Source organism: Gambusia affinis, linkage group LG22 (genome assembly GCF_019740435.1).
Source record: "Gambusia affinis linkage group LG22, SWU_Gaff_1.0, whole genome shotgun sequence".
NCBI lineage: Eukaryota > Metazoa > Chordata > Actinopteri > Cyprinodontiformes > Poeciliidae > Gambusia > Gambusia affinis.
Genome location: NC_057889.1, coordinates 7,802,629 through 7,825,547, shown reverse-complemented (window position 1 = coordinate 7,825,547; position 22,919 = coordinate 7,802,629). Strand labels below are relative to the sequence as shown.

The 22,919-nt window shown below is 38.3% G+C and overlaps 1 protein-coding gene across 1 annotated transcript; it reads left to right on the top strand.

Annotated features, from left to right (window-relative positions):
• Window positions 1-2,621: 2,621 nt before the first annotated feature.
• On the top strand, window positions 2,622-20,594 carry tagapb (T cell activation RhoGTPase activating protein b). The gene is made up of 14 exons (XM_044107273.1): window positions 2,622-3,151; window positions 4,166-4,251; window positions 10,721-10,891; window positions 13,233-13,406; window positions 15,555-15,596; window positions 15,906-15,993; window positions 16,113-16,166; window positions 16,557-16,626; window positions 16,882-17,033; window positions 17,153-17,314; window positions 17,495-17,604; window positions 17,946-18,132; window positions 18,332-18,413; window positions 18,782-20,594. Exons 1-14 carry the CDS (start codon window positions 3,077-3,079, stop codon window positions 19,930-19,932), a joined length of 2,604 nt encoding a protein of 867 aa, XP_043963208.1. The 5' UTR covers window positions 2,622-3,076; the 3' UTR covers window positions 19,933-20,594.
• Window positions 20,595-22,919: the final 2,325 nt, after the last annotated feature.

The window sequence follows — 22,919 nt, the reverse complement described above, 5'->3', positions numbered from 1 at the left end:
GTGATAAGGTGAAATATATTCATTCTTTTGCAAGGCACTGCATGTTTCAGACATACTATAACATGTTCAGTTCTTTGACACATTTTAGAACAGACTCTCAATAGTTGTCATTACTAAATCAATATATAGTTAGAATCCTAATAGACTGTTTATTATATTAGACTGATGTAAAAATGCATCAGTTAACTCGACCAATCTGGGAAGAGTTTTAAAAACCTTAGTTATGGATTTGTTTCAGCAATTGTGACACAAATAACTTTTCAGAAAAGGGAAAATGCTCAAAAAACAGCCCACCATTCACTGTTGCAATTGTTAGGCTGCTTAATTATCAATGTTTTTATATTAAGTATTTTTTGTTTTTAAATCTATGAAAATTATGTTTAAGTAAATTCTTTCACTGAATCAGTCGACCTTACTTACATTCTTTGCTGAAATGAATGAGATGGATATATTATAAATTATTATATCTAGTCTCAGAGTCACACCATTAAACAATTGAAACATAATGAAAGCATTCAAGTTAAAATCATCAATGATTAATTAATTGTGGATCACAATAATATATCTAATTGTTTTCGTTTATTCAGAGGTCTCTCTCTCTGTCTCTATGAAATGTACTTAATACTTTCAGACATATTTTAGAGTTAAATCACCATTAAGAGGGTCAGGTACTGTCTACTGTCTCAGAACCAATCTTTTGGGTTTCCTCAGCTCTTGGCTCTCTCCTTCGCTCATTTGGAGGGCTTGTCCGCCTCGGCTTCAACAACTCCATCGCCCTGGTGGGGTTATTCTAGGGTCAGTAGGCTGGTTGTGTGTGGTGCCGTCTGGATATCTTTGCAACTCCGATCTTTAGAATAAAGAACCAAACTGCAAACAGTAGCAGAGATAAACGGGGTTCTGGTTTCAAGTGATACACAAAAGCAGAAACAGAAGCAAAGGTCACTGGAAGATTAGATTGTACTTGAAACATTAGAGTGAATCACAATAACAAAACGGAAAATTAGACTTTTACCTACACACAAGGACATAATTGAAACTGACATTTACCACTAAATATCATACATTGATTTTTAAATGTAGTTCAACAAAACATCTTAAAAACTAAATGAAACAGGCTTGTTTGTTTACATATCAAAGATTGACAGATTTCCATAACAAAAGAAATACAGAAGGTCTCAGAACAGAGGTATCAAAAGTACTCACATTCTCTTTTTAAGTACTTTTATGAAAAAAATATTCTAGTAAAAATAAAAGTACAGGATGAAAAAGTTCAAGTTTTGAAATAAAGATTGCATTCAACCAGCTCAAGAAAACAGTTGGTGGAATAAACTATTTCATTCAGTGAAGATTGGGTTAAAGGAGTAAAGCATCAATCTTGTCCCAGTCAACCCTGACTAGTTATTCGTCCTTTAAAAGAGATTTTCCTCTCTACTGTTGAGAATTTTATGGAGAAAAAATTCCTTTATTGCGGTTAAGTTTGCGTGAGAAGCAGGACAAGAGGTGGGTATGAAGCTCTACAGTGATTGGTCATCGCCATCTTTTTTTTTGTCACAGCTCTTGGTCAAAGATGCATAAATGTTTACGCAGCTCTATGTTTTGTTGCCAACACGGTTTTCTGGTCCCAGATAATCAGCTTCAAATCTAACATTTAGCATTCTTAGTTGAATGGATGGCATTGAGGGCGATAGTTTTGAGTTGTTTCAGTTTGGATGATTTGCATAATGAGAGCTTTATTGTGGATTAGCACAGTTTCTCAAAGTGGGGCCTCAGAAAGGCAATGGGATTAGAAAGAAATACTACAATAAAAATATTGACTTTTAATACATTTTTAATCATAAATTTGTAATATTTTTTATCAAAAAAATCGAACTTACTATACAAGTTAAAATAATGCTATTTTAATGTTATTTGCTACGTTCAAATTTCTGATTGGCTGCCAGTCAAAATTATTAAACTGCTTTTCTCCTTAAGCTAGCATAGTTAGCATGTGGCTAACAAGCATGAAGTTTCTGACAAGAAAAAGACAGAAGAACTCACCGAAAACTGAAATAGGAAAGTATGAGACAGTATTTATACTAAACGAATGTAGGCTAATAATTTTTGAAAATTTGAATAAAAAGCTATGCTGCTGTTTTGCAGAGGTGAGTAGAGTGCCGAAAAATTGTACTCGAGTATGAACAGCACTACTTTCGAATATTACTTAAGTCAAAGTAAAAAGTAGTTATCAAAGAAATTACACGAGTAAAAAAGTATTTTTGTGTAAAGATTACTTAAGTACAGATGGAGAAAAGGTAATGTTATGTGTAAATTGCGGTATTTTCTAAACTATAATTGGGGAGCAAAATGATGCATGCTTACAGTAAATGATAAAGTACTTTTAATAACAATATATAGTGCTTATTATATTCACTTATATTCGCATCAAAGGTTCAGTAGATAAAAAATAACGTCAAAGCAAAGCTTGTACAAGAGTACGGAAGCCGAGAGCGGACGTTTTCTGCATACCTTTTCCTGATAGTTTTCTCGAGAAAACAGTTAATTTCCCCTTGGTTGTGGGATTGTTGTGGTATATATTTGAACACACCAAACATCTGGCATTAAGTAAAAGAGGAGCCATTTAAATATTGAAATGCTCAAGTTCTACAGACCATGTTCTGCGAGCACCTATTTCACATGCTTTGAACCAATCTATGTGACCCCGATTGTTCAAACATGTCACCCTCATTAGCCTAGAAATGGGGACAAGTGGGAAGGCCCTAATGGGATGCACGACGATCTCATTATGGAAAGAAGCTGCCTCACTGGAGCGTAACATCCCAGGCTAGGATGGTGGGTGGAGGGTAGATGTTGGAGTGGTGAAACTGGGATTGCAGCACCATGAGGTCCACCACAGGAAGCCCCCCCTCTCCTGTTTTTGTTTGCCAGGCAAGCCTCCTTTGTTTAAACCCTCATTAGCAGGACTCAATAGAGAATGTTTTGCAGAACAGGAGGCGGGAGCAGCTCTCCTGGCTTCTTGCAGGGCTGATCCTCCATTACTTTGCAAAGTGACAACGGACCTCAAACAGCTCAGGACAGCATGGACCTTACAGATTATGGAGCTGCAGCCATGAGGAGGGGGAGTTATGATGATGCAGCTGCTTCAATGCACCCTGTGAGTATTGATCCAAAATCTAGAGCCAACTTCTGCTTGTTCTGAAATCACAAACAATGGTCTATACTGGTGGTTTCTGTTGTTGTATAGCCACAACTATTTAAACATTTCCCATTTAACATTAACAGACAAGCATTAATTTAATCTATTAAGTTTTAACACTTCAAACAGGACATTCAAGTGAGACAGATGATTTTCACTAGTCATTAGTCATTAAAACTTGGTTAAATTTATTATTGCAAATTTAAACGACTCGACTGGGGCTTTTTCTGAACCTGTGTGCTTCACCCAGATGGGACCAAAAGCTTCAAAGCTCACAGTGACGTTCATTCACAGCCAGAGATGCTGCGGCAGGTGTGTGCCCGGTCACCTCAGGCCCTTCATGTCCTTCACTTTGCCCCGCATGTGGCGGTGGGGCCCGGGTGGCAGACAGAGACCCTTTTATTTAGAATTCCATTTCCTGTTTGTTTGTGTTTTGCTGTGTTTTCCTTCAGCGTCTATTATGCTTCACCTAATTACTCAGTCCAGCAATTAGAGCACAAAAGCAGCCAGGATGAAAACGCTTCTTGTTTTGTATTAAACACACACAAACAAAAGCTCAAACTTGTCTTTGAGTCTGTTAGGAAAAACTAAAGCATGGTTAAAACCTTAATTTTACTGACTTGTGTTTAAATTAAGAGTAGTAATTAAGAGTATTAATTGCTCAAAACATTAGTTGGTTCTTTCTCATTTTTAATCAAAAGCCATTGCAGACGGTTTAGTCTCAGCTTGCAGATTCCAACTCTGGTTTATCATGTAGATTTGTTTTAACTAATATTAAAAGAGAGAAAACATCTTATTTTATTTCATTGTGTATTTTCATTTTATGGTCAAATCATGTTTAATTTAATCCATCTCTAGTCTTAGTCAGAGAAACATTTTCATCCACAATCTTTATTAGGAAGTCACCAAAGTCTTTTCCTGTCATAAAGCTGCAAAGTTTAAATTAACCTTTAACCTCTCTTTCTTCTTCAGCACTTCAGACATTTGGCTCAGAGACGTCGCTCTGCTCCGTCCCTGGTTTTTGGGAAGGCCCTTGGGATGCCATGGTCTAGTATCAGGTGTGAATCATTTATCTGAAGCCATTGCTACATGTAAACACGTGAAGATGCATTAACACACATGAACTAAGCTTCTAAACTTCAGATAACAACAGAGTCTCACTCAATTCGTGCTGCTGTTGGTTCTGACGGGTATCTTACATGTTATAATGGCGGAAGTGTTGAATTGAAAGCTGAACTACAGTTGATAATAAAGACAAATAAGAGAAGCTAGGTTTCTAAAAAAACTATCAATATATTCAAAAGCTAAACTAAAGGTTAAACCACCTGCTGTTCTTACTAATTCTATTATTAGAAAAGTTTCAAATGCCAACATATGTGATCACATTTGCTTGTCAGATGTTTTTACCAACGAACCTTAATCTTCCACCTAATACTGACTCATAAAAAGAAACTGGTCAAAACAGATGGAACTTACTGGAGCAGTTGATGGAAGGCATTTATTTCCGATGGATTTACAAAAACATATTTTCTGTAGTTTCCTTCTGAAGATCCTACGCAGGTCAAAATCACAAAACAGCTGTAATTATTTTATGTTATAAATGGTGGGGAAAGTCAGTCAAATGTTATATTAGGCTGGAATATATACAAATCATATTTTCTCAAACTGCTATCTAAAATAATCCCAGGGAATGATGCTGCCACTGCTGTACTTCAAAGTTGGTGACTCTTTTCCTGTTTTCCTCCAAATGTAACAACAGTTTTTATGGCCAAACACTTAAATTTTGGTTTCAGACCATAAGACATGTCTTTAGAAGTTAATGTTTGCAAACCTCAAGCTGCCTTTCTATGTTTCCTGTGGAGTCATGACTTTTCATGTCATGATGTTAGATTATAAAAATGTTTCTGTTAATATTTCTCCAAAATGAATTGGCCATATGTCCAAAATATTAACTTTGATACAAGAATAACACAAAGCACTACACAATAATCCTTTAATTTGCTTGTTTGAAGAGCTTATTGTGATCCTTTAGCCCAGTAATAAGAACCGTTCTCTAGTTTAGGTGTCAGACTTCAGAAAGCAGAACTGGCTTAAAACTTTTAGACCAAAGAGAGTCAGAGATGCTTAACTGTTTTTTCTTATTAATCTAAACGATTCATTCTGTGTTGATGATATACAGAATTATCTCTGAAGTATGGTGATCGTAAAATGTAACTACTCGACACTAATGCTTAGAAGAGTTTAGTGATTGAATACGTTTTATTTATTTTCATCTATCCAACCATCCATTTTCTGTTCACCCAGTCTGTCGCAGGGCCTTATTTATTTATTTGTTGATTTAATTAATTTTTTTTTGTTACTGAAAGAAGTGAAAACCATGCATCAGTTTCTGTCCATACTATTGCATGCTTGGTTTATCACGTAAAAACAAATTTAATAAAAGTTCCTGGTTGCAATCTAAAAAAATGTGAGAAAGTTTAAAGGTTATGAGTACTTTTTGAAGGCACTCTACTTCTTCGCAAGCAGGTTTCTGTTTGACTCATCTGTGTTTGTGTCCTGTTTGCATTTGTTTATTATCTCTCTTATTTGTGTTGCTTCATGGTTTGTTTTGTACTTAATTGCATTTTTAGTGTCACAGAAGTGAGCATTTGGTTACATTATAAGAAAGTTGTCATGGAGTGATTGAATACAATGCAGTGTTACACAATGTAGGATTGTTTATTAGTCACTACTAAACATGAGGAATAAAGCTGCCAAATATCTGCATGTTTCTCAAAATCAAACACACATAATTGATTTGAAAGCCTTATTTGTACTTTCAGTAAGACATATTTTATTTTTAATAGTGTTAGAATACTATAAAAACATAAAAATGTTAGACCCCAGAGCCCCACACAAACAGGTGGCAGCACTCAATCTGAAAGTCACGCCTAACGCAGAGCAAACCGAGAAAGAAGCACACTTCCTGTCCCCCTGAACCCACCATGTGTGACACCTGCGACTTGCCACCATGTTTACCACTCTGTACGCCCAGACCGGCCTCAAACACAGATGTCCCCCGAGGGGTTTTACCACAAACGTTTTGAAACAATACCCTTAAAATACTCTTAAACTTTCCTCTCCGCCATTTTTATGTGTCGACAGGATTTGAGTGATTTAACAACATTTGTTTGTTACGGTTTCAGTTCGCGCTTGGATTTCTATGATTCAAGCCCATTGAATGTGGCAAACAAATACAGTAATTCTTAGAAAAACCCCTGTAAATTCTTATAAATTTTTTTTGTACATAAAAGTTTCCTGAAGAAGTATACAGTTTAGATGTCAAACTCATTTTCCTTTTGGGTAATATAAAGATCACAGATCTCCTCAAAGGACCAGTTTTGGTAGAAAATATTGATAAAACTACAAAATAAACAAACTTTTCAAATATTAATGAATAACTATCTCTGCATTCGATGAGCTCCTCTTAAAGTTAAGTAATATTTTCACATATGTAATTTAGCATGATACAGATAAAACGTATTTGATTTGATTGATAAAACAATATTTAAGACACAAATGTTATTTGGAAGGTTCTAAGTATTTAGCCTTTTCAATTCTCCACAAAAACAGTCTCTACAGATCCCCTAAAATAAAATTAAAGCTTTAGTTTTATTTTACAAAATATGTTTGACTACTGTATCCTGCTTTTAATGTTTTGATAGAAGAGTAAAAGCCAAAAAAATCCACCATGACACCTTCTACCTACTTTAAATTTTGTTAAGTCACACATGTGGGCTCTCTATCGACCCATCTTGTTTATCAATCGTTTAACCTTTCCAAGCCGTCATCATCAGGGGGCTGCGCGGAGACCCCCACAGTGGTGGGTGACTTCTTCAGAGCAAAGGAGACAAATGTCAGACACAACCCACCCTCACAAAACCAGCCAGTCAGTGCTCAGACATTCGACATCATGGAGGGGGGCGGGCTGCGGGTGTCAGTTTCACTCTGGTGGGTACGCCACTGACGTACACATGCTGAGGTTAAAAGAGGTTTTTATTCTTCCTTTATGTATTACTCTACAATGTTAAAAGCACTGTCTTTAGCATAAAATGAAGCTATAAATTATGATTTTATATCTAAATAATAATTACAAAGCTTTATTCATAAGACAAAGAAATGTGTGAAAAATTGTGACCTCATTTAATTTTTTTTTTCCAAATTCAACCTTAAAAAGTTAGCCAAGCTGCAGCAAAGCCAGCATCATATTGACAAAACCACAGATAATAGATCATGCTCAAAGTTCTCTTTGCTTTTCTTTTTTTATGTTGTTTATTTTAGAGTACCAAAAAAACTCACACTGTTTTATTTGTCTGCATGTTATGAGTCACCGATTGTAGGCCACAAAGAAAACACAGGGAAACCACCTCCAGGGAAGTGATTTGAATTTCTGCCTTTAACCAAGAGGCAGTGGGATGAGCGAATACCAAAGCTGGTTTCACACTCGCTCAACACAAACCAGTTTGATCTCAGCTTCGACTAGCTGGCATAGCTAGACACCACTCGACTAGACACCAAAGCTGGTTTCACACTCGCTCAACAAACCAGTTTGAGCTCAGCTTCGACTAGTTTAGACACAAACATCAACAAAAGTGACTTTCCTGGATTTGGTTAATCACTTAAGCCAACTTTTCCATAATAAATATGATCAGTTTGTTTGTCATACTTGACAATCTTATTCACGTGTTTATTGGAAAATGGTTGCTAGTTTTGCCACACAGAGGGAAAATGAACCCCTTTGAAGTTTAGCTGCACCTTTGTGTGGTTCGTCCTGATACCTACAGAGTCCTTTCTTCCCTGAGTAGGCAGTTTAGTTTTAATGTACACAAACAACTTGATCTATGTGAATTAGGATGTCATTAAAAGGTTTATTTCAGTAACTGGATTCAAAAAAATGAACTGTATCCAATAGAGTAACTCTGCACAGAGTGACATATTTCAAGTATTTCTGGTAATTTTCATGTTTATGGATTACAGCCAAGAATAAATACAAAGTTCAGTTTTATGGAAAACTAGATTAGGCCATAAGACCAATAAAAAAACAATTTTTATGTAAAAATGGCAACCTATTGAAAAGCATGTGCGTGCAATTTTGGCCTGTGTTCCTTTTCCATGAATTACTGCTTCGGTGCGGTGTGTCCTGTGCATATTTTCTGTGGGATTTAGGTCACATGAGTCAGATCGCTAGCAAAGTATAGTGACACCATGGCCTTTAAAGTGAATGTTGTTACTGTTGTGTGGGCAGATGCCAAAACCTGCTGAAAAACTGCTGATTTCCAAAAATAAAATGCAAAATTTACCTGAAAAAATGACTTCAGACCACAGAGCAGTTAGATTTTTTCTCCTCAGTTCTTGTCTCTCATTCAGTCTAGTTTGCATGAATCTCTCACAATCTCTTGAAAAAGCATTGCTACAGGACTCAAAGGATGCCACTTTATGTGCTGATAGACATTTTTTTCTTCCACTTACTTTTCCCATGATATTCTTGGGTACACGGCAATAAACACTTAAAGTCAACACACTGAATGTAAAAGAAAGTTATCTTTTTAAGTTCAGTTTCAATAGTAGAGTACGTTATTGAGTTGAATTACTAAACTTTTTTATGATCTCCTAAAGCATTGAGTGAACTGACTTTTATTAGAACGTGTCTATATCTCCCCACAACAAATTAAAGTTTGCCCTCATCTGTTTCTGCTCAGACACCCGGGTAGAGGGAGTTGAAATATTTTGAAGTACCTTTGAAACATGAGTGCTGTACGTGTCTGGCACTATAAAAAGTTTAATATAAAAGGTTGTATATAAAGAACTTAGCTGTATTAACAGTTTGTTTCACGCCTTTGCTTTAAAAGCCTGAGTTTCAAAACAGCAAAACTTTCTTTAAACCTTACAACTGTATGTAAAGCACAACCACAAGTACATTTTTGAAAATTATAGAAATGAACGACTATCACACTCAACATTTGAATGTGCATGGCAGAATAGCAACCTAAAATTAAGCTGCTGATTTTACCCTGTAAGTCCCAACTGTAATTGGTTCAGCATTTTGCGACCATATAAACTAAGTGAGCTGCCTAACACTGTTCCACAGTATTTAAAGTCTCCACTGGGGATTTGTACCACCTACAGATCTGTGAAAAGTATTTGACACTTTATAGTGTTTTTTTTTTTCACTTACATGTTTCAGATCATAAAACATATAATGTTAGGCAGAGATAACCTGAATTGTAGCAAGTTATCTGGGTCCTGAAACAGCAAAGCTGCCCCAGAAGATCATAATGGCATTATAACAACTGTTGGTGTGACTTTTGTTTTGGTCAACTCCAAATGCAAACAGTGTTTAACAAAACAAAGGTAATGGCCTATCCTTTTTCTTTCCATTAAACAGAACAATTTCTCAGAAGTTTGAGTATCATCACAATATATTTTAGCCTTTGTTAAGATTAGTTTGCTATAATACATGAAGTGTGACATTGAAGTAAAACAGAAGTACACTGTAAGCAGGCTTTTTTCACAGAGGAACTATGTGGGTTCAGTGTTAGCATTATAGTTAGATAGGCTAACTGTTTCCATCTTTATGAGGACAAACAATTTGAAACTGTTGCAAATGTTGCATAAAATACCAATTTGTGTTGTACAGAAAAACTACAATTCTAATCTGTGTGACATTTTAAAATAAAATGTAAAGAATAAAGCCAAAAATGTTAGCATGTCTGCCTGTTAGCCTGTTAGCTTATCATCCTATCAGTCACTTTTCTTATGATGTTTTGCTTAGAGAGCAATAAGGTTTTTCAAAGCATCAGCGTAATAAATTACATGGCCTCTGGTAGTTAATATGAATGTTTTTACATAAATAGAGAATAATTAAGTCACTTAAAATTTTAGTTATATGTCATTAGTGTGATTGTAGGTCTTTTTATACTTTTGTGCTGTTTTATAAAGGGTTTCGGTTTTCTACTGCTGGCACTAGAAGTTCAGAGTTTTGTACAAACTTCAAATCAAAAGGAACCATATATATCCTGTGATTGAATACATGAATAATTTACAATTAAATTATGAAAAGTTTTAATGCTAATGATGTTCAATTTCAGTATTGTTTTTCAAATTCTCTACAACCAGAACTATCTACAGTATATGACTATTTGAGGTTTTTACTACTCAAGTTCAATGAGAACGAAACATCAATCTAAAACAAACCAACAATAATAAAATATAGAAAGCAGGAAGTGTCAACAACTTGCCTGGATTTACCCTTTTTACACTTGCTGTTTCAAACTGATACTAACTCAGACCATCTGCTTTGTTTTTCTAACAATGACCTTTACAAATGTATTAATTTGAATATGGTGATTTCCCAGCAGTCTAAGGATTTGATCTTCTCTTCCCATTAAAGGCAGAATCTAGGAAACAGCTTTCATTCTTCAGGAGTCTGTTTGGCCTTGTGAGGCTGAGAATCACTCATGTTTTTTTTGTGTGTGTCCTCTGGCTCAGGGAAGAGGCTCCCTGCTGGGTGTCTGTTGAGCAGAGTCCGTTTGTCCTCGGTTTGACTAGCGAGAATGGTGAACTGCTGTTGGACGAATGCGCCCAAGTCACTGAGGGGACGAAGACTAAGGAGCGACACCTGTTTCTTTTCACTGATGTCCTCATCTTCGCAAAACTAAAGTAAGTTTTCCCTACATTCCTGTGAATATGGCGTTTGGATTAATCTGGAACATCAAATTGAGTGAAGTTGATTTATAGGCTTAGAGTTTTTCTTCTTCTTTTTGAAGGGCTTTCTGTTGAAAATGCCACGTGTTTGTTACAGAGTAAAATGGGGAAGTAGAAACAAACTGTGTATTTTTGAACTGCATGCTTGGAGTGTTGGGGAATCTCCCAGCAACGCAGCCCAGTCGTACGTAGTCACTCTGAGTTTACAATAATAGAAAAAGAAAGCAGGGTGCTTCCCTGTGAGAGAAGTTATTAGATGGGGAAATCAAAGGTATTCCCTTAAAAAATTTGTTTTTCTCAAATACCTATTTCAAACCATAAGTAACTTTTATCTGCTTTTAATTTAAGTTAAAGTGCTGATACAGATACCTCATAAATTAACTCTAGTAAAAGTCTCTTCTTGCTTTTCTAACCCACAGAACTTCTTTAAAACAAATCCTAACAACTATCACTGTACTTAGTCTCACAGCTCCAATTTAATCTGTTTGTAAAAGTCGGTGGAAGTTTTATAGCTTGAGTGGGAGGATTTTCACAGTCATCTCTGTACCACAACCTACCCACTGTTCCTGTAGGTATGCACAGCTGGGACAACAACACGCCACAGTAAACCTGTTCATGAGCACCAATTACTTCCACAGATGACTTTATGCATCATTACTCATTTTTCATATTTCTTTTGGAGAGACTGCCAGTTGTTTGGTCACGTGAAAACTGTTGTTTACTGTGTCTGGCTTTAGATGCTTTACTTTCAAATTTTTCGATGATTACTTTAGTTTGGGGACAAGATGACTGGAAAACAGCTTTGGATTATTGACTGTTTTAGTTGAAGATGGCAAAACCAATTGGAAAACTGTACAAAATCTTTACAAAATAGTCTTTCACATTGTAATAGCCTTGGTCAGCTTTCTGTTAATATACAGCTGAGAATTTCTACCTACACACACAATCACTGGAAAAAAATGAAGTGAACTGCAGAGAACCCCATTGAAAACCTCATGGTTATTCCACCAAATATTGATGTCTGAACTCTTCCTGAGTTAAAACATTAGTGTTGTTGTTTCTAAATATGAACTTGTTTTCTTTGCATTATTCGAGGTCTGGAAGCGCTGCGTCCTTTTCATTATTTTGACCATTTCTCATTTTATGCAAATAAATACTAATTTATTGCTTGGAATTTCAGAGACATGTTGTCAGCAGTTCATAGAATAAAAAAAACAATGTTCATTTTACTCAAACATATACACAAAAATAGTAAAATCAGAGAAACTCACAATAGTAAGTGGTGTCTTAATTTTTTCCAGAGCTATATGTATGTAGAAAATTTGGTTTCAAATGGGATTTTTTAAAAAATTATAGAATTGTTAATTGTTTGTATAGGTTTGATGCTGGTCAAGGATAAAAGGATATATGTGCCACGTAAGGGTGCATCATTCACACCAATCCTGTTTAGTTCACTTTAATCAAACTTTGGCTTGTTTCTCTAGAACAGGGGTCTCAAACTCCAGTCCTCGAGGGCCGCAGTCCTGCAGTTTTTAGATGTGCCACAGGTACAAAACACTGGAATGAAATGGCTTAATTACCTCCACCTTGTGTAGATCAGTTCTCCAGAGGCTTAATTATTCTATTCAGGTGCTGCAGCAGAGGCACATCTAAAAGTTGCAGGACTGCGGCCCTCGAGGCCTGGAGTTTGAGACCTCTGCTCTAGAAAGTCCAGTTTGTTTGGGGAAGTGTGAATGTGTAATCGAACTCTGATCTCTGGTCCACCTACAAACCTAGGTCTCTGTTCAATTGGTGTGTGAATGCAAAGCAGACCGGAGACCGCTCCAAAAGCAGGAAGTGAACTACAGTGCAGGACATTGTAGTTAAATCTAACCAAAACAAGCATGTGAGTCTAGACCCAAAGGGAGAAATGGCTCACGGTCTTATGGATGCTGTTTTGTTGGATGTTTCACTCAACTATCAGCCTTTTAGAGCACAGGTAGTGAACTGTACTTACAGAGAAATTCATTGAAATGTCAATGAATACTAAGAACAAATGTAATCTAAACCATAATTTCTCTGTCTCAACAGTGAATGATAAATACTTTTGAAAGTAAACCTCTTTAAAACACTCTTCAACAACAAAACTATTTTCTGATCATTTTGTTTACAAAGTCTAATCAAAAAGTCAATAAATAAGATAGAAATTTATGGAACTGAGACTTGCACCACATGGGCGCCAAATACAGGCATAAATAGAAATCAGAAAAACGATATAACTCTCCTATTGCTTCTCTTTTCGGTTCTGCTGGAACAGGTCAACAGCCAGCTACCGCCTAAAGCAAAGAGTGAACCTGGAGGACGTTTGGCTTTGTGACTTTGAGGAGGAAGAGGAAGAAGAGGAGGACGACAGTGAGACAGCGGGAGACGTTGATCCCAGGCTGACTCTTGTCCTGGCTTGGGCTCTCACTTTTTGTCTCGTTTGTTTTCGGTGAGAGGTCAAACACAGCACTTGACTCACACACAAACAGCTGCATGTAAGCTGGCTGATTCACAAGTGTCTCAAGCATGCATTTATGTAGCAATGAGTATCTTCATGTGATCTTTACTTCATCCATGCAGTTTTCACCACTTTTCAAGTAAGCAAGACTAATGAACCACTGGTTATTCTTTCTTTTAAAGTCAAAGGATATTTGGTTTTTAAAACTTTTTTCTGAAAAGTGTGACATCTGTTGTGTTGCATTCACACCAAACGCGTTTCGTGCGTCAGGCATGTCTGGTTTACATTTAAAGTCTATTTGAACTTGCATCAAGGGCGCGTAAGATACGTAAGATGTGGTTGGTGTTTTCTGTTGCCGGCCAGTTTGTCAGACGCTCAAAATGCTCCCAAGGCTTCAAAGTGTGCCACACTGGTCACGTGAAACGCGCCGCAATGGACCCTCGATGCACCTCCATATAGACTTTGAATGTAGACCAGAGATGCCTGTCGCATGAAATGGGTTTGGTGTGAACGCACCATTAGGGTATGTCTATTCTACACCAGCTTTGAACATCTAGATTGACATTTTACCCATTAGTTTTAGCAGAATAGCACAAGTTAAGACAGACCAGATGGATGCCACACATTCTCAATTGGAGGTAATTCTGGACTTTGACTAGAATTAAATCCAGTTCTGAATTTAATTGACTAGGCGTGTGCTTTGATACCTCTATCTGTATGTTTAAAAGGAATCTATTATGTACAACTCAAATTTTGCCTGATTTTATACTTTTGTTTTGGGCCTCAACTGGTTCCAAAAAATAGTCTAAGCGCTTAAGAAACTCACCGAGGTGTTTTTAGCAACAAAAAGTTTGTCTTTTTGGTGTCTGGAAAATGACCCCTGTCAAAAACCTTCCGAATATAATTTCACAAATCAGCAGGCTCTGCCTGTCACCTAGCAACCCCGCTGAATTCCAGACCGTCACCTAGCAACCCAGGTGGAGCTTCTGCACATTTAGTTAGCTACATTTACCGCTGTTTGTGCTGTACAATGTCTGCTGAAAATTATAAGTGTTTTGTTGTTGACTTACCATACAGAAACCACTTTGTACTTTCTTGTTGGTTGTGCAGGTGTGTATGTGACAAAATGTGAAATGGGAATGAAAACCTTTGAAATTTGGTGTAAACATTTTTTTTTTCTCAGAATGTCTTTATGCAAGTCATTAACCGAGAACATGTGCTCGTATTCAGTAGTAGAATGGTCATATGATATGTGGCCTTTCGGAAAATGAGGAAGTACCAAAAAGAAAGTTGGCCCTGGAGCATCACAAGACAAAAACTCTACAACAAAATAGGAAGTTTGGACATCGCCGCAAAGCACGTCTCCGCCTGAGGGAATTAACTGCAGAGGCTGGCAAGAAATGCAGGCCTTTACTGTAAGGATGAAGTGCAGGAGAAACCTTACTCATCCTTTGTAGTCAAGACTTTGTAATTGGCTAAAAGGGAATGAAAGTGTATTTTTCCCTTCTGTGAATTTCTGATCACTAAAGCGGCACCAGATGACAAATTGCTCATTTGTGGTGCTTAGTGACTCCCACGTTTCTCGCAAAGTCATCACAATCGAACACAGGGACTGTGTTTTACACCCATTTTTGTATTCCAAGAAACTGATTAATACCCAGGTGGGTTTTGAGTTGTTGTGTTTAAAGATGAGAACCCTTCTCTTTTTGTCTGACTGGACTTGAGTTATGATTCACTGTGTGAAGGTTTCACATTCACTTCGAGTTGGAGGCTTAGATAAACAGTGTGTTGGCATCTTAACAGACAAACACGAGTGCTGGCCCGTATATCTGATGTTTTAATGCCGAAGCCTCACAGGTGAGCCAGTGGGCACGTGTATTTGGGTCGCCATCCTGTTTCCACTGGTGGACACAAAGCCACCGCAGCGCTGTACGTCTATGAGGAAGTGGAAGGTGTCTGAATGGGACATGCCGTGACGCTGCTTCCTCCTCCCATGACTGAGATAGACTTTCCACCAGAGTTGTTAAAAGACGCAGTGGGTGCGCAGCTCGTCTCATTCCTCCCACTGTCAGCAGAGAAGCGTGTTGGAGTCGCTCTGTGGATTTAGTAACTCATACCATGCTGTTTTCTCGCCCACAGCTCGCCTGAGGTGAAAGAACGCTGGTCAGATACTCTTCACAGGTGAGGTCAATATTTGATCCTTTTTACCAAATTTACATATTTTGCATATTTTCTGACTACTGGTGCAGCTAAATGTTAAGATCAGATGGACTGTTGAGTTGAAGCTAAAAATTAATTCATCAAATTCCTGAATGAAGATTTTGGTTATTATAAACAAAGAATCTCACAAGGATTCACTGATTAAACTCTAAGACCAAGCTTTAATTTTTAAATTTAAAGAATATATACATATATAAAAGGGAGTTTAGAGCTGATCTTGATGGAAACATGCAGCATTTTGAACAGTTTTTATATTTATCGCCATTGCAGAAAAATTAGAGACGCAAAAAAGAGGACTGGTTGTGCTTCTTCCTCACCCCCGGACGTCCTCATGAAGGTGTTGAGTGGCAGCATCGCTGTAAGTCTACACTGCCACGTTCAACTGGTATTCCATTGAACAAAAATTCAAAATTCAAAATTCAAAATTCTTACTGTTACACAATTACACTTCTCCTAACATCTGTCTTTTGGTTACAGACTAAAACTCTAACAGGAGGTGGCATGGAGCAAATAATTATGCTTACACCGGAGGTAGGTCAAAAAATAAACTTATTGTGATCAAAAATTTGTTTTTTTGTGTGTATATGCATATATATATATATATATATATATATATATAGAAATATATATATATATATATATATATATATATATATATATATATATATTATATGCAAGTGTAGATATGTGCAGGATGCACAGTACAACTTGATATTCTTGCAAAAATCTGATAATGAGATGAGAAGTGACTGCTTATGCCTCGGGTTACATAACCTGTGATCATTCATTTTGGACATGTTGCTAAGTGCTAAATGGTTTAAATTGAAAAAGAGACTCATATTCTTCTGCTTTTGCTCTTGCATGCTCATGTTCCTCTTCTATGTTCATCACCACATCTCTTTTCCTTTATTATGTTGCCAGGGTGATGCGAAGAGCAGCTCTTTGTCAAAACAGTTGAACAATCAAGAGGAGCGACTGACACAATCCTCTGGTGAGTTTGAACAATTTTTGCACACGTCTTCCTCCGTGTCTCTCTTTCGCGGTGGCTATGGTGCAGGTCTTTGGCACCGTGCAGAGGGGGAGGGCCCATTAGGTTTGAAAAATTAACCGCAGAGTTGAAAAAAGGAAAATCTAGCGCCTGCTTAGGTTGAACAAGTGAACAAAACAAACTTTTGTTTTCACTGCGTTTGACTCAGTCATGTGATGTGTTACCAGATTATGCTAACAGTGCATTTGTCGTCTTCAGAAACCAAATGGAACCTGGTGAGGAACAGGATGAAGCTCAAGAGGACTTCCAGCAAAGCACGCCACGCAAATAAAGGCACCAAGAATCAGCTGTTTGGGCAGCCACTTAGCAACATCTGCCCAGATGACTACTCGCTTCCCAAACCCATCACAGTAAGTTTATTTTGAAATGTTGAACCTAAAAGGAAATGCCAAAATCTTTTATCCCATGTTTCTGAACAGCAAACATCTACTTAGCTGCATGTTTATTCACTGCATCTTGCTCCCATCAGGACCTGCTGCTGCTGCTGAAGAAGACGGGCCCGTCTGTGGAGGGAGTGTTTCGGAAGCCGTGCAACACCCGGCTCATGAAGGACCTCAGGGAGCAGCTGGATAACGGCACAGACGTGGACCTGGAGGGTCAGCAGGTCCACCTGCTGGTCGGACTGCTCAAAGTGAGTAACACAGAACACACTGGGATTCTTAAGATTAAATCGCCTTTTTTACAACTAGAAATATCATTGGTTTGCAAAAAAATCCACATTGTTACAACAATTTACTGCACCAGCGCCTACCTGTTTTCCACCACAGCTGCCTTAAACACTGCAGCTCATTCCTATTTTTTTTTTTTGCAGTGTTTCCTGAAGGAACTTCCCCACAGCCTGCTCAGGTCTGACCTTTACAACAGGTGGACAGCAGCTCTGGAGCATGAAGATACTGAGCAGCGAACTCTGGAAATCAGAAAGTGAGTTAATCTACACCCACTGCCACCTGGTCTGCCCTGAGACATTTTTAGCACTTGCATCATCTTTTCAATGGAAGATGTGGTATTTATATGTGGAAGGACATCTTTTGTGTTTCTTTTTTATCAATGCTTATGCGGTTAACAGCAGACAAGGGTTTTTCTGAGTGGAGTTTTTTTCTGCAGAACATCCCCATTGTCCTCCATCTGTTGGCCGTACAAAAGCCACTTCTTCTTTCTGTGTCTGATCAGTTTAAAAAAGGGAACAAACTCTAAACAAGTTGAAGACCGCCAAACTTATCTCCTTCCTGTTCTTTTTTTCTTCTTCCTTCCTCCGCTGTCAGGGTACTCGATGATCTTCCGGGGCCCAACAAACTCCTCCTGCAGTACCTGGTCTGCCTCTTCCACTGCATCCTGGAGAGCTCAGAAATCAACAAAATGGACGCCTACAACCTGGCGGTGTGCATCGGCCCCACCTTGCTGCAGCTGGATGGCACGTCGCTGGACGGGCAGAGGGAAAAGATGCAGAAGGTAGAAACTCTTGAGATGAATGTGCTCTCTCACTTTTTCTGCTTTGAAGCTCTGTGGTTAGCTGTGCAGAAAACCTCATGAGTTTTCACAAGCCAGATCACACTTGCAGGGACTCTTACCTCTAGATTATGTTGTAGAAATAAAATTACACCTTCTATCTGGTTTGTTTTACAGTTTTTTTTTCTTTTTTTTCCTGCAGGCCACAGAACTAACTCAGTTCCTGATTGAGAACTTCATGATTCTTGGAGAAAATATTCCATGCTTGCTGGATACAGATGAAGGTAATTAAAGACTAACTCATAATTAAGAGTCGCAAGCGCGGCCTTTGAAATAATTTTTTTGCAACAAAATCATGTTGTTGCAAAAACAACATCAAAACAATTGATGACTCAGAAAAATGGAAAATTCTGTTTTTCCTTTAACAGTGAAGCCATTTTTATGTTTTGGATCTTTAATTATATACATATTTTATAAACAATTGGGGAAAAAGAAAAAAAAATCAAATAAACAAACTTTTGCATTTTAAAATTAATGAATTTTGTGGCCACCAGTAGTTCACATTAAAGTTTGGCCACATTTTCTCTAGAGACTAAACCAACACAAATACTTTACCTATTTATGTTAACTATGTCTCTTTCCCACCATGTAGACTCCCTTTCCTCTGTCCACCATGACTCTGCATACGACAGCACTGACCCGGATGGAGATGGAGATGCTGGAGAGAAGAGAAGCTCCACAGATGGAGGCCGTGGCTCATCTTCTTCGTATTCATCTCTCAGTCCCAGCATAACCACATCGTCCTGGCAGTCCGACGCCGCCTTCGACAGCAAGGCTCCCTTCAACCGCCGCTGCTCCGAGCCCATCCTCCTCCTCCCGGAGAATCTGGAGAACCTATGCAGCCACGCCAGGAGCCATGACGACTGCTCTATGCAGCGGACCAACTTTGACGGCCAGCCGCTGAAAAAACAGATCTCAGATGACTCCTTCTTGCTGAAAAGCCGTGGTGGAGCCAGCTCAGTTTTGTCTTTCCCCAAGCTGAGCTGCAGCTCCAACATGGATTTGCTGCCCTACATGGGCAAGGACTGCTCCTGTTCTTCCCTGGAAAGCACCGCCTCGAACCAATCGGAGAGCTCCGTCTTCACCAGTTCCCCCACGGGCTCGCCAAGGTGTTCCAAGAAAGACAACAGTCAACCTTTGGTGACGACAAACGGCAAGCTGGATGTTCCCAGGCCGATTTCAGAGGAGAAGAGGAGGTCACAGTCCATGAGGGTGGCCTCTAAGGTCCTGATGAGAACCAGGAGCTTGGGTGCCTTCAGCAGAAACAGCCTAAAGAAGGACGCTCAGAAGGAAAACTCCTTCCCAGAGACTCTTCAGGAGGATTCGCAGAGTGAAGCAGATCCCTCCGCCGACGTTCTGCTCAAGCCACGCCCTCTGTCCGCCATCGAAGTGTTCAAGCAGGTGGACAGCAGGCTTCCCTCCAGACCTCCGTCGTATGAGCAGGCTGTGCAGAACATGGTGCCCCCGCCGCATTACGGCTCCATGACCGTACAGGATGCCATAACGCAGATTAGGAGGTCCCGCCCTTCCTCTATGAACTATGACCTTCCAGTCAGAGAGTACTCATACAACCAGGACTGCTTCTCTCAAACGGCTCAGGACACAGTCGTGGAGCAGCGGAAGCCGTTTCGCCAGAGAGCGATGTCCGAGTCAGTATCCAAAGGCCAGCATGAGATGGTGTCCCGGAGATGCAGTCAGCCAGTGTTCGAGGAATTTTCGTATGCAAAGGAGTCTTATGTTTGAAAATACTAAAAAAGTTCCTCTAAAGTAGAAATAATTTAGTTGAAATTGAGTGAAGCTAAAACAAAGAGTTAATTTCTTTCTGTCCCAGATTTAGTCACAGATTTTGTATAGTTGGACTTCCAATGATGGCAGCATGCTTGGAACTGTTTCTATGCATTGTAAATATGCTTGCAGCTCTCTTTTTGTACACAAAGTTTATTTTTCATCTTATTGTTTGAATGAATGTCAGTGATGTGCCTCCTCTGAAGTTGCACATCCCCAGTAGTACTATTAAAGTACAAATATTACATTATATGTAGTTACCATGATAGATATTTAGTCTATCGCCAAGAAGCTATGAACACAGTTTGCTGTGGATGAAATATGCTATGAGTTTCTGTTTTGTGTGTTTTATGTGCAACACGTGACATCAAGCACTGTTCATTTTTCTTTCTTGTTTTGCTTTTTGTGAATGCACTTCACTTTTCACGGCCTTCCTCTTCCACTACACTTAAGCACTTTTAATGATGACTAGTTATGCTTTTCCAATTTGTATGCTAAATTGTAAATAGGTTTACACACCAGCAGATACAAATGTTTGATATTTGTAAAGCCCAAATAATATAAATGGTTCTAGATGACTATGTGAGAAAATAAAATAAAAATAAAATATGAAAAATAAAGTAAGTCTTGGCTGTCTTTTTAGAAGCTCTTTTTCTAAGTCTTTGATTTAAATAAACGGAGTCTTCAATTGTTGCATCCTAAGCTCATTAGCAGCAGAATTAATGAGAAAACAGAGCAAATAACTTGCTGGGCTCCACTTCCTTTTACTTGATGTGTTGCACAATAACAGCAGCCAACATTATTGAGAGAACAGCATGTTCTGTCAGATGCTGCATGCTAAAACTGATAGAAACCAGACAGCGTCACATGGATGGTTTTGGTTTTTCTGCGAATTGCTGTTCCTCTTCTCTGTGACGGTGCAATGGGCTGATGCCACCGCTTCTTCCTTCCTTTCTAAAATATTTAACACAGCTTCCTTCCTTAAGAAGTTGACTTAATTCATTGTAACGTTGCATCTTATTGAGAAAGAGCAGGCCTTTGCAAACTGTTTAAGCTGGGTGTTAGAATAACAAACTAGTACATAAAATGTTCGATAATAATTGAAAGAGGAAGATCTTTCAACATATTACGCATCATAAAAGTCAAACATTGCCAAGTAAATTCACAAAATCTTTATCTTAGACCTTCATTTAACATGTTTGATCACACTTTGAATTTGAGAAAACCAATGTAGACTGAAACTAGAGATCTTGTTTTAAGAAATGATAAATGCCCCTGGAAAAAGCATCATGAGTTGCAGCATTGACAAGTCATTACAAGTTTAAAACAATCCTCACAAAGCTCACAATATGAGTCATGTCTCTATTTAAACATGCACACCTAATTATTAAAAAGCAAACATGAGAAATCTGAAGTCAACATATTCGTGCATCTGTGATGAATCTTGCGCCAGATCTTCGCCACAAATAACTTGTGGTTAGATAATGGACTGTTTCCAAACTCTAAACACAGACAGTAAAGGTTCACATGATGCTAGAGATTCAGACAGACAAAACAAACTCATGAAAGATTTCACATGAGAAAACATCTGTAGAGATTGCAGAGACTAAAATTGGGTTAAGAGGTGTCCAATGCATTATTAAAAACTGGAAGGGTTGTGGGGACTCATTGTCTTTTAGGAGGAAATGTGACCGGAAGAAAATTCAGAATGATTGTGCTTTGTGACTATTTAAATAACAGGGAAAAAAGGCTTTAATTTAAGCATAAAGATTGGACTCTGGAGCAATGGAAGAAGGTCATGCGGTCGGATGAGTGCGGATTTACCCAGAGTTCCAGAGTGATGAGGGCACCAAGGTAAGAAGAGAGGTGCGTGAAGTGATTACCCATCATGCCTAGTGAGGGCTGATCTGCGGTTGCTGTAGTTGGTCAGGTCTCTGTTCAGCAACAATACGTGTTGAAGAATGAGATCAGCTCACTATCAACACACTCAATGACCTTGATGACAGGCAAATAACCAAGATGACGATGCCAGAATTCCTCAGGCTCAAATTATAAACAAGTAATTCGGGGAGCACAACACATAATTTTCCACACATGGCTCAGTCACCACAGAGTCCAGACCTTAACTCCATTGAGAATCTTTGGAATATGCTGGAGAAGGCTTTGTGCAGCAGTCAGACTCTGCCGTCATCAATGCAAGAGAAATAAATTTTGTGACATTGCAGAATCTTTTCAAAACAATGCCACAGCGTATGTGTGCTGTAATCAAACCTAAATATTAGAGTGTGTGACCTCTTTAGGGTGGTGTCTTATTTTGTGAATGTGAGATTCAGTTTGTCCTCAGAAGCTGGGATTTCTGGATTCCAAGTGGAGGAAGCCAGTATTTTTCCAAGTACTTCATGTGTGATGTTGGCTGCACATGAAACATCAGAATAAATATCTCTTCAGATTAAATATGGATGATCCGCATATAAGTAACTATCTGAACTTCTAAACATTAGCATGGAGAGAAATATATTCTCATCAGCTTGCATTGCTAGCAGTAGTTACCCTGGCAACTTAGCATGATATTGAATGACAATGAACACAAATTTATTTTATGTTTGTTTACATTGACAGCTAAATACACTTAATAAATTAACCTGGATAAACTTAATTTGATTACTTGTGTGACCAATTAACACATTTTTTTTTTAAAGTTGGAAATGCAGTCGTTTTTTTCAGTGTACTCATACCTAAGGGCAATTTTGAGTGTTGACTTAACCCAACCGTCATGTTTTTGGGCTGTGGAAGGAAGTCAGGCAGAACCCACACATGCACGGCGACAACAAGTTTCACAAAGAAAGACCCCAAATGCCTAAACACACGTTGAGGTAATTATTTATGAAGCCAGGTGATTGGCCGATTTAAAAGCAGTTGAACAGATGTGCCTAATAAAACTAACA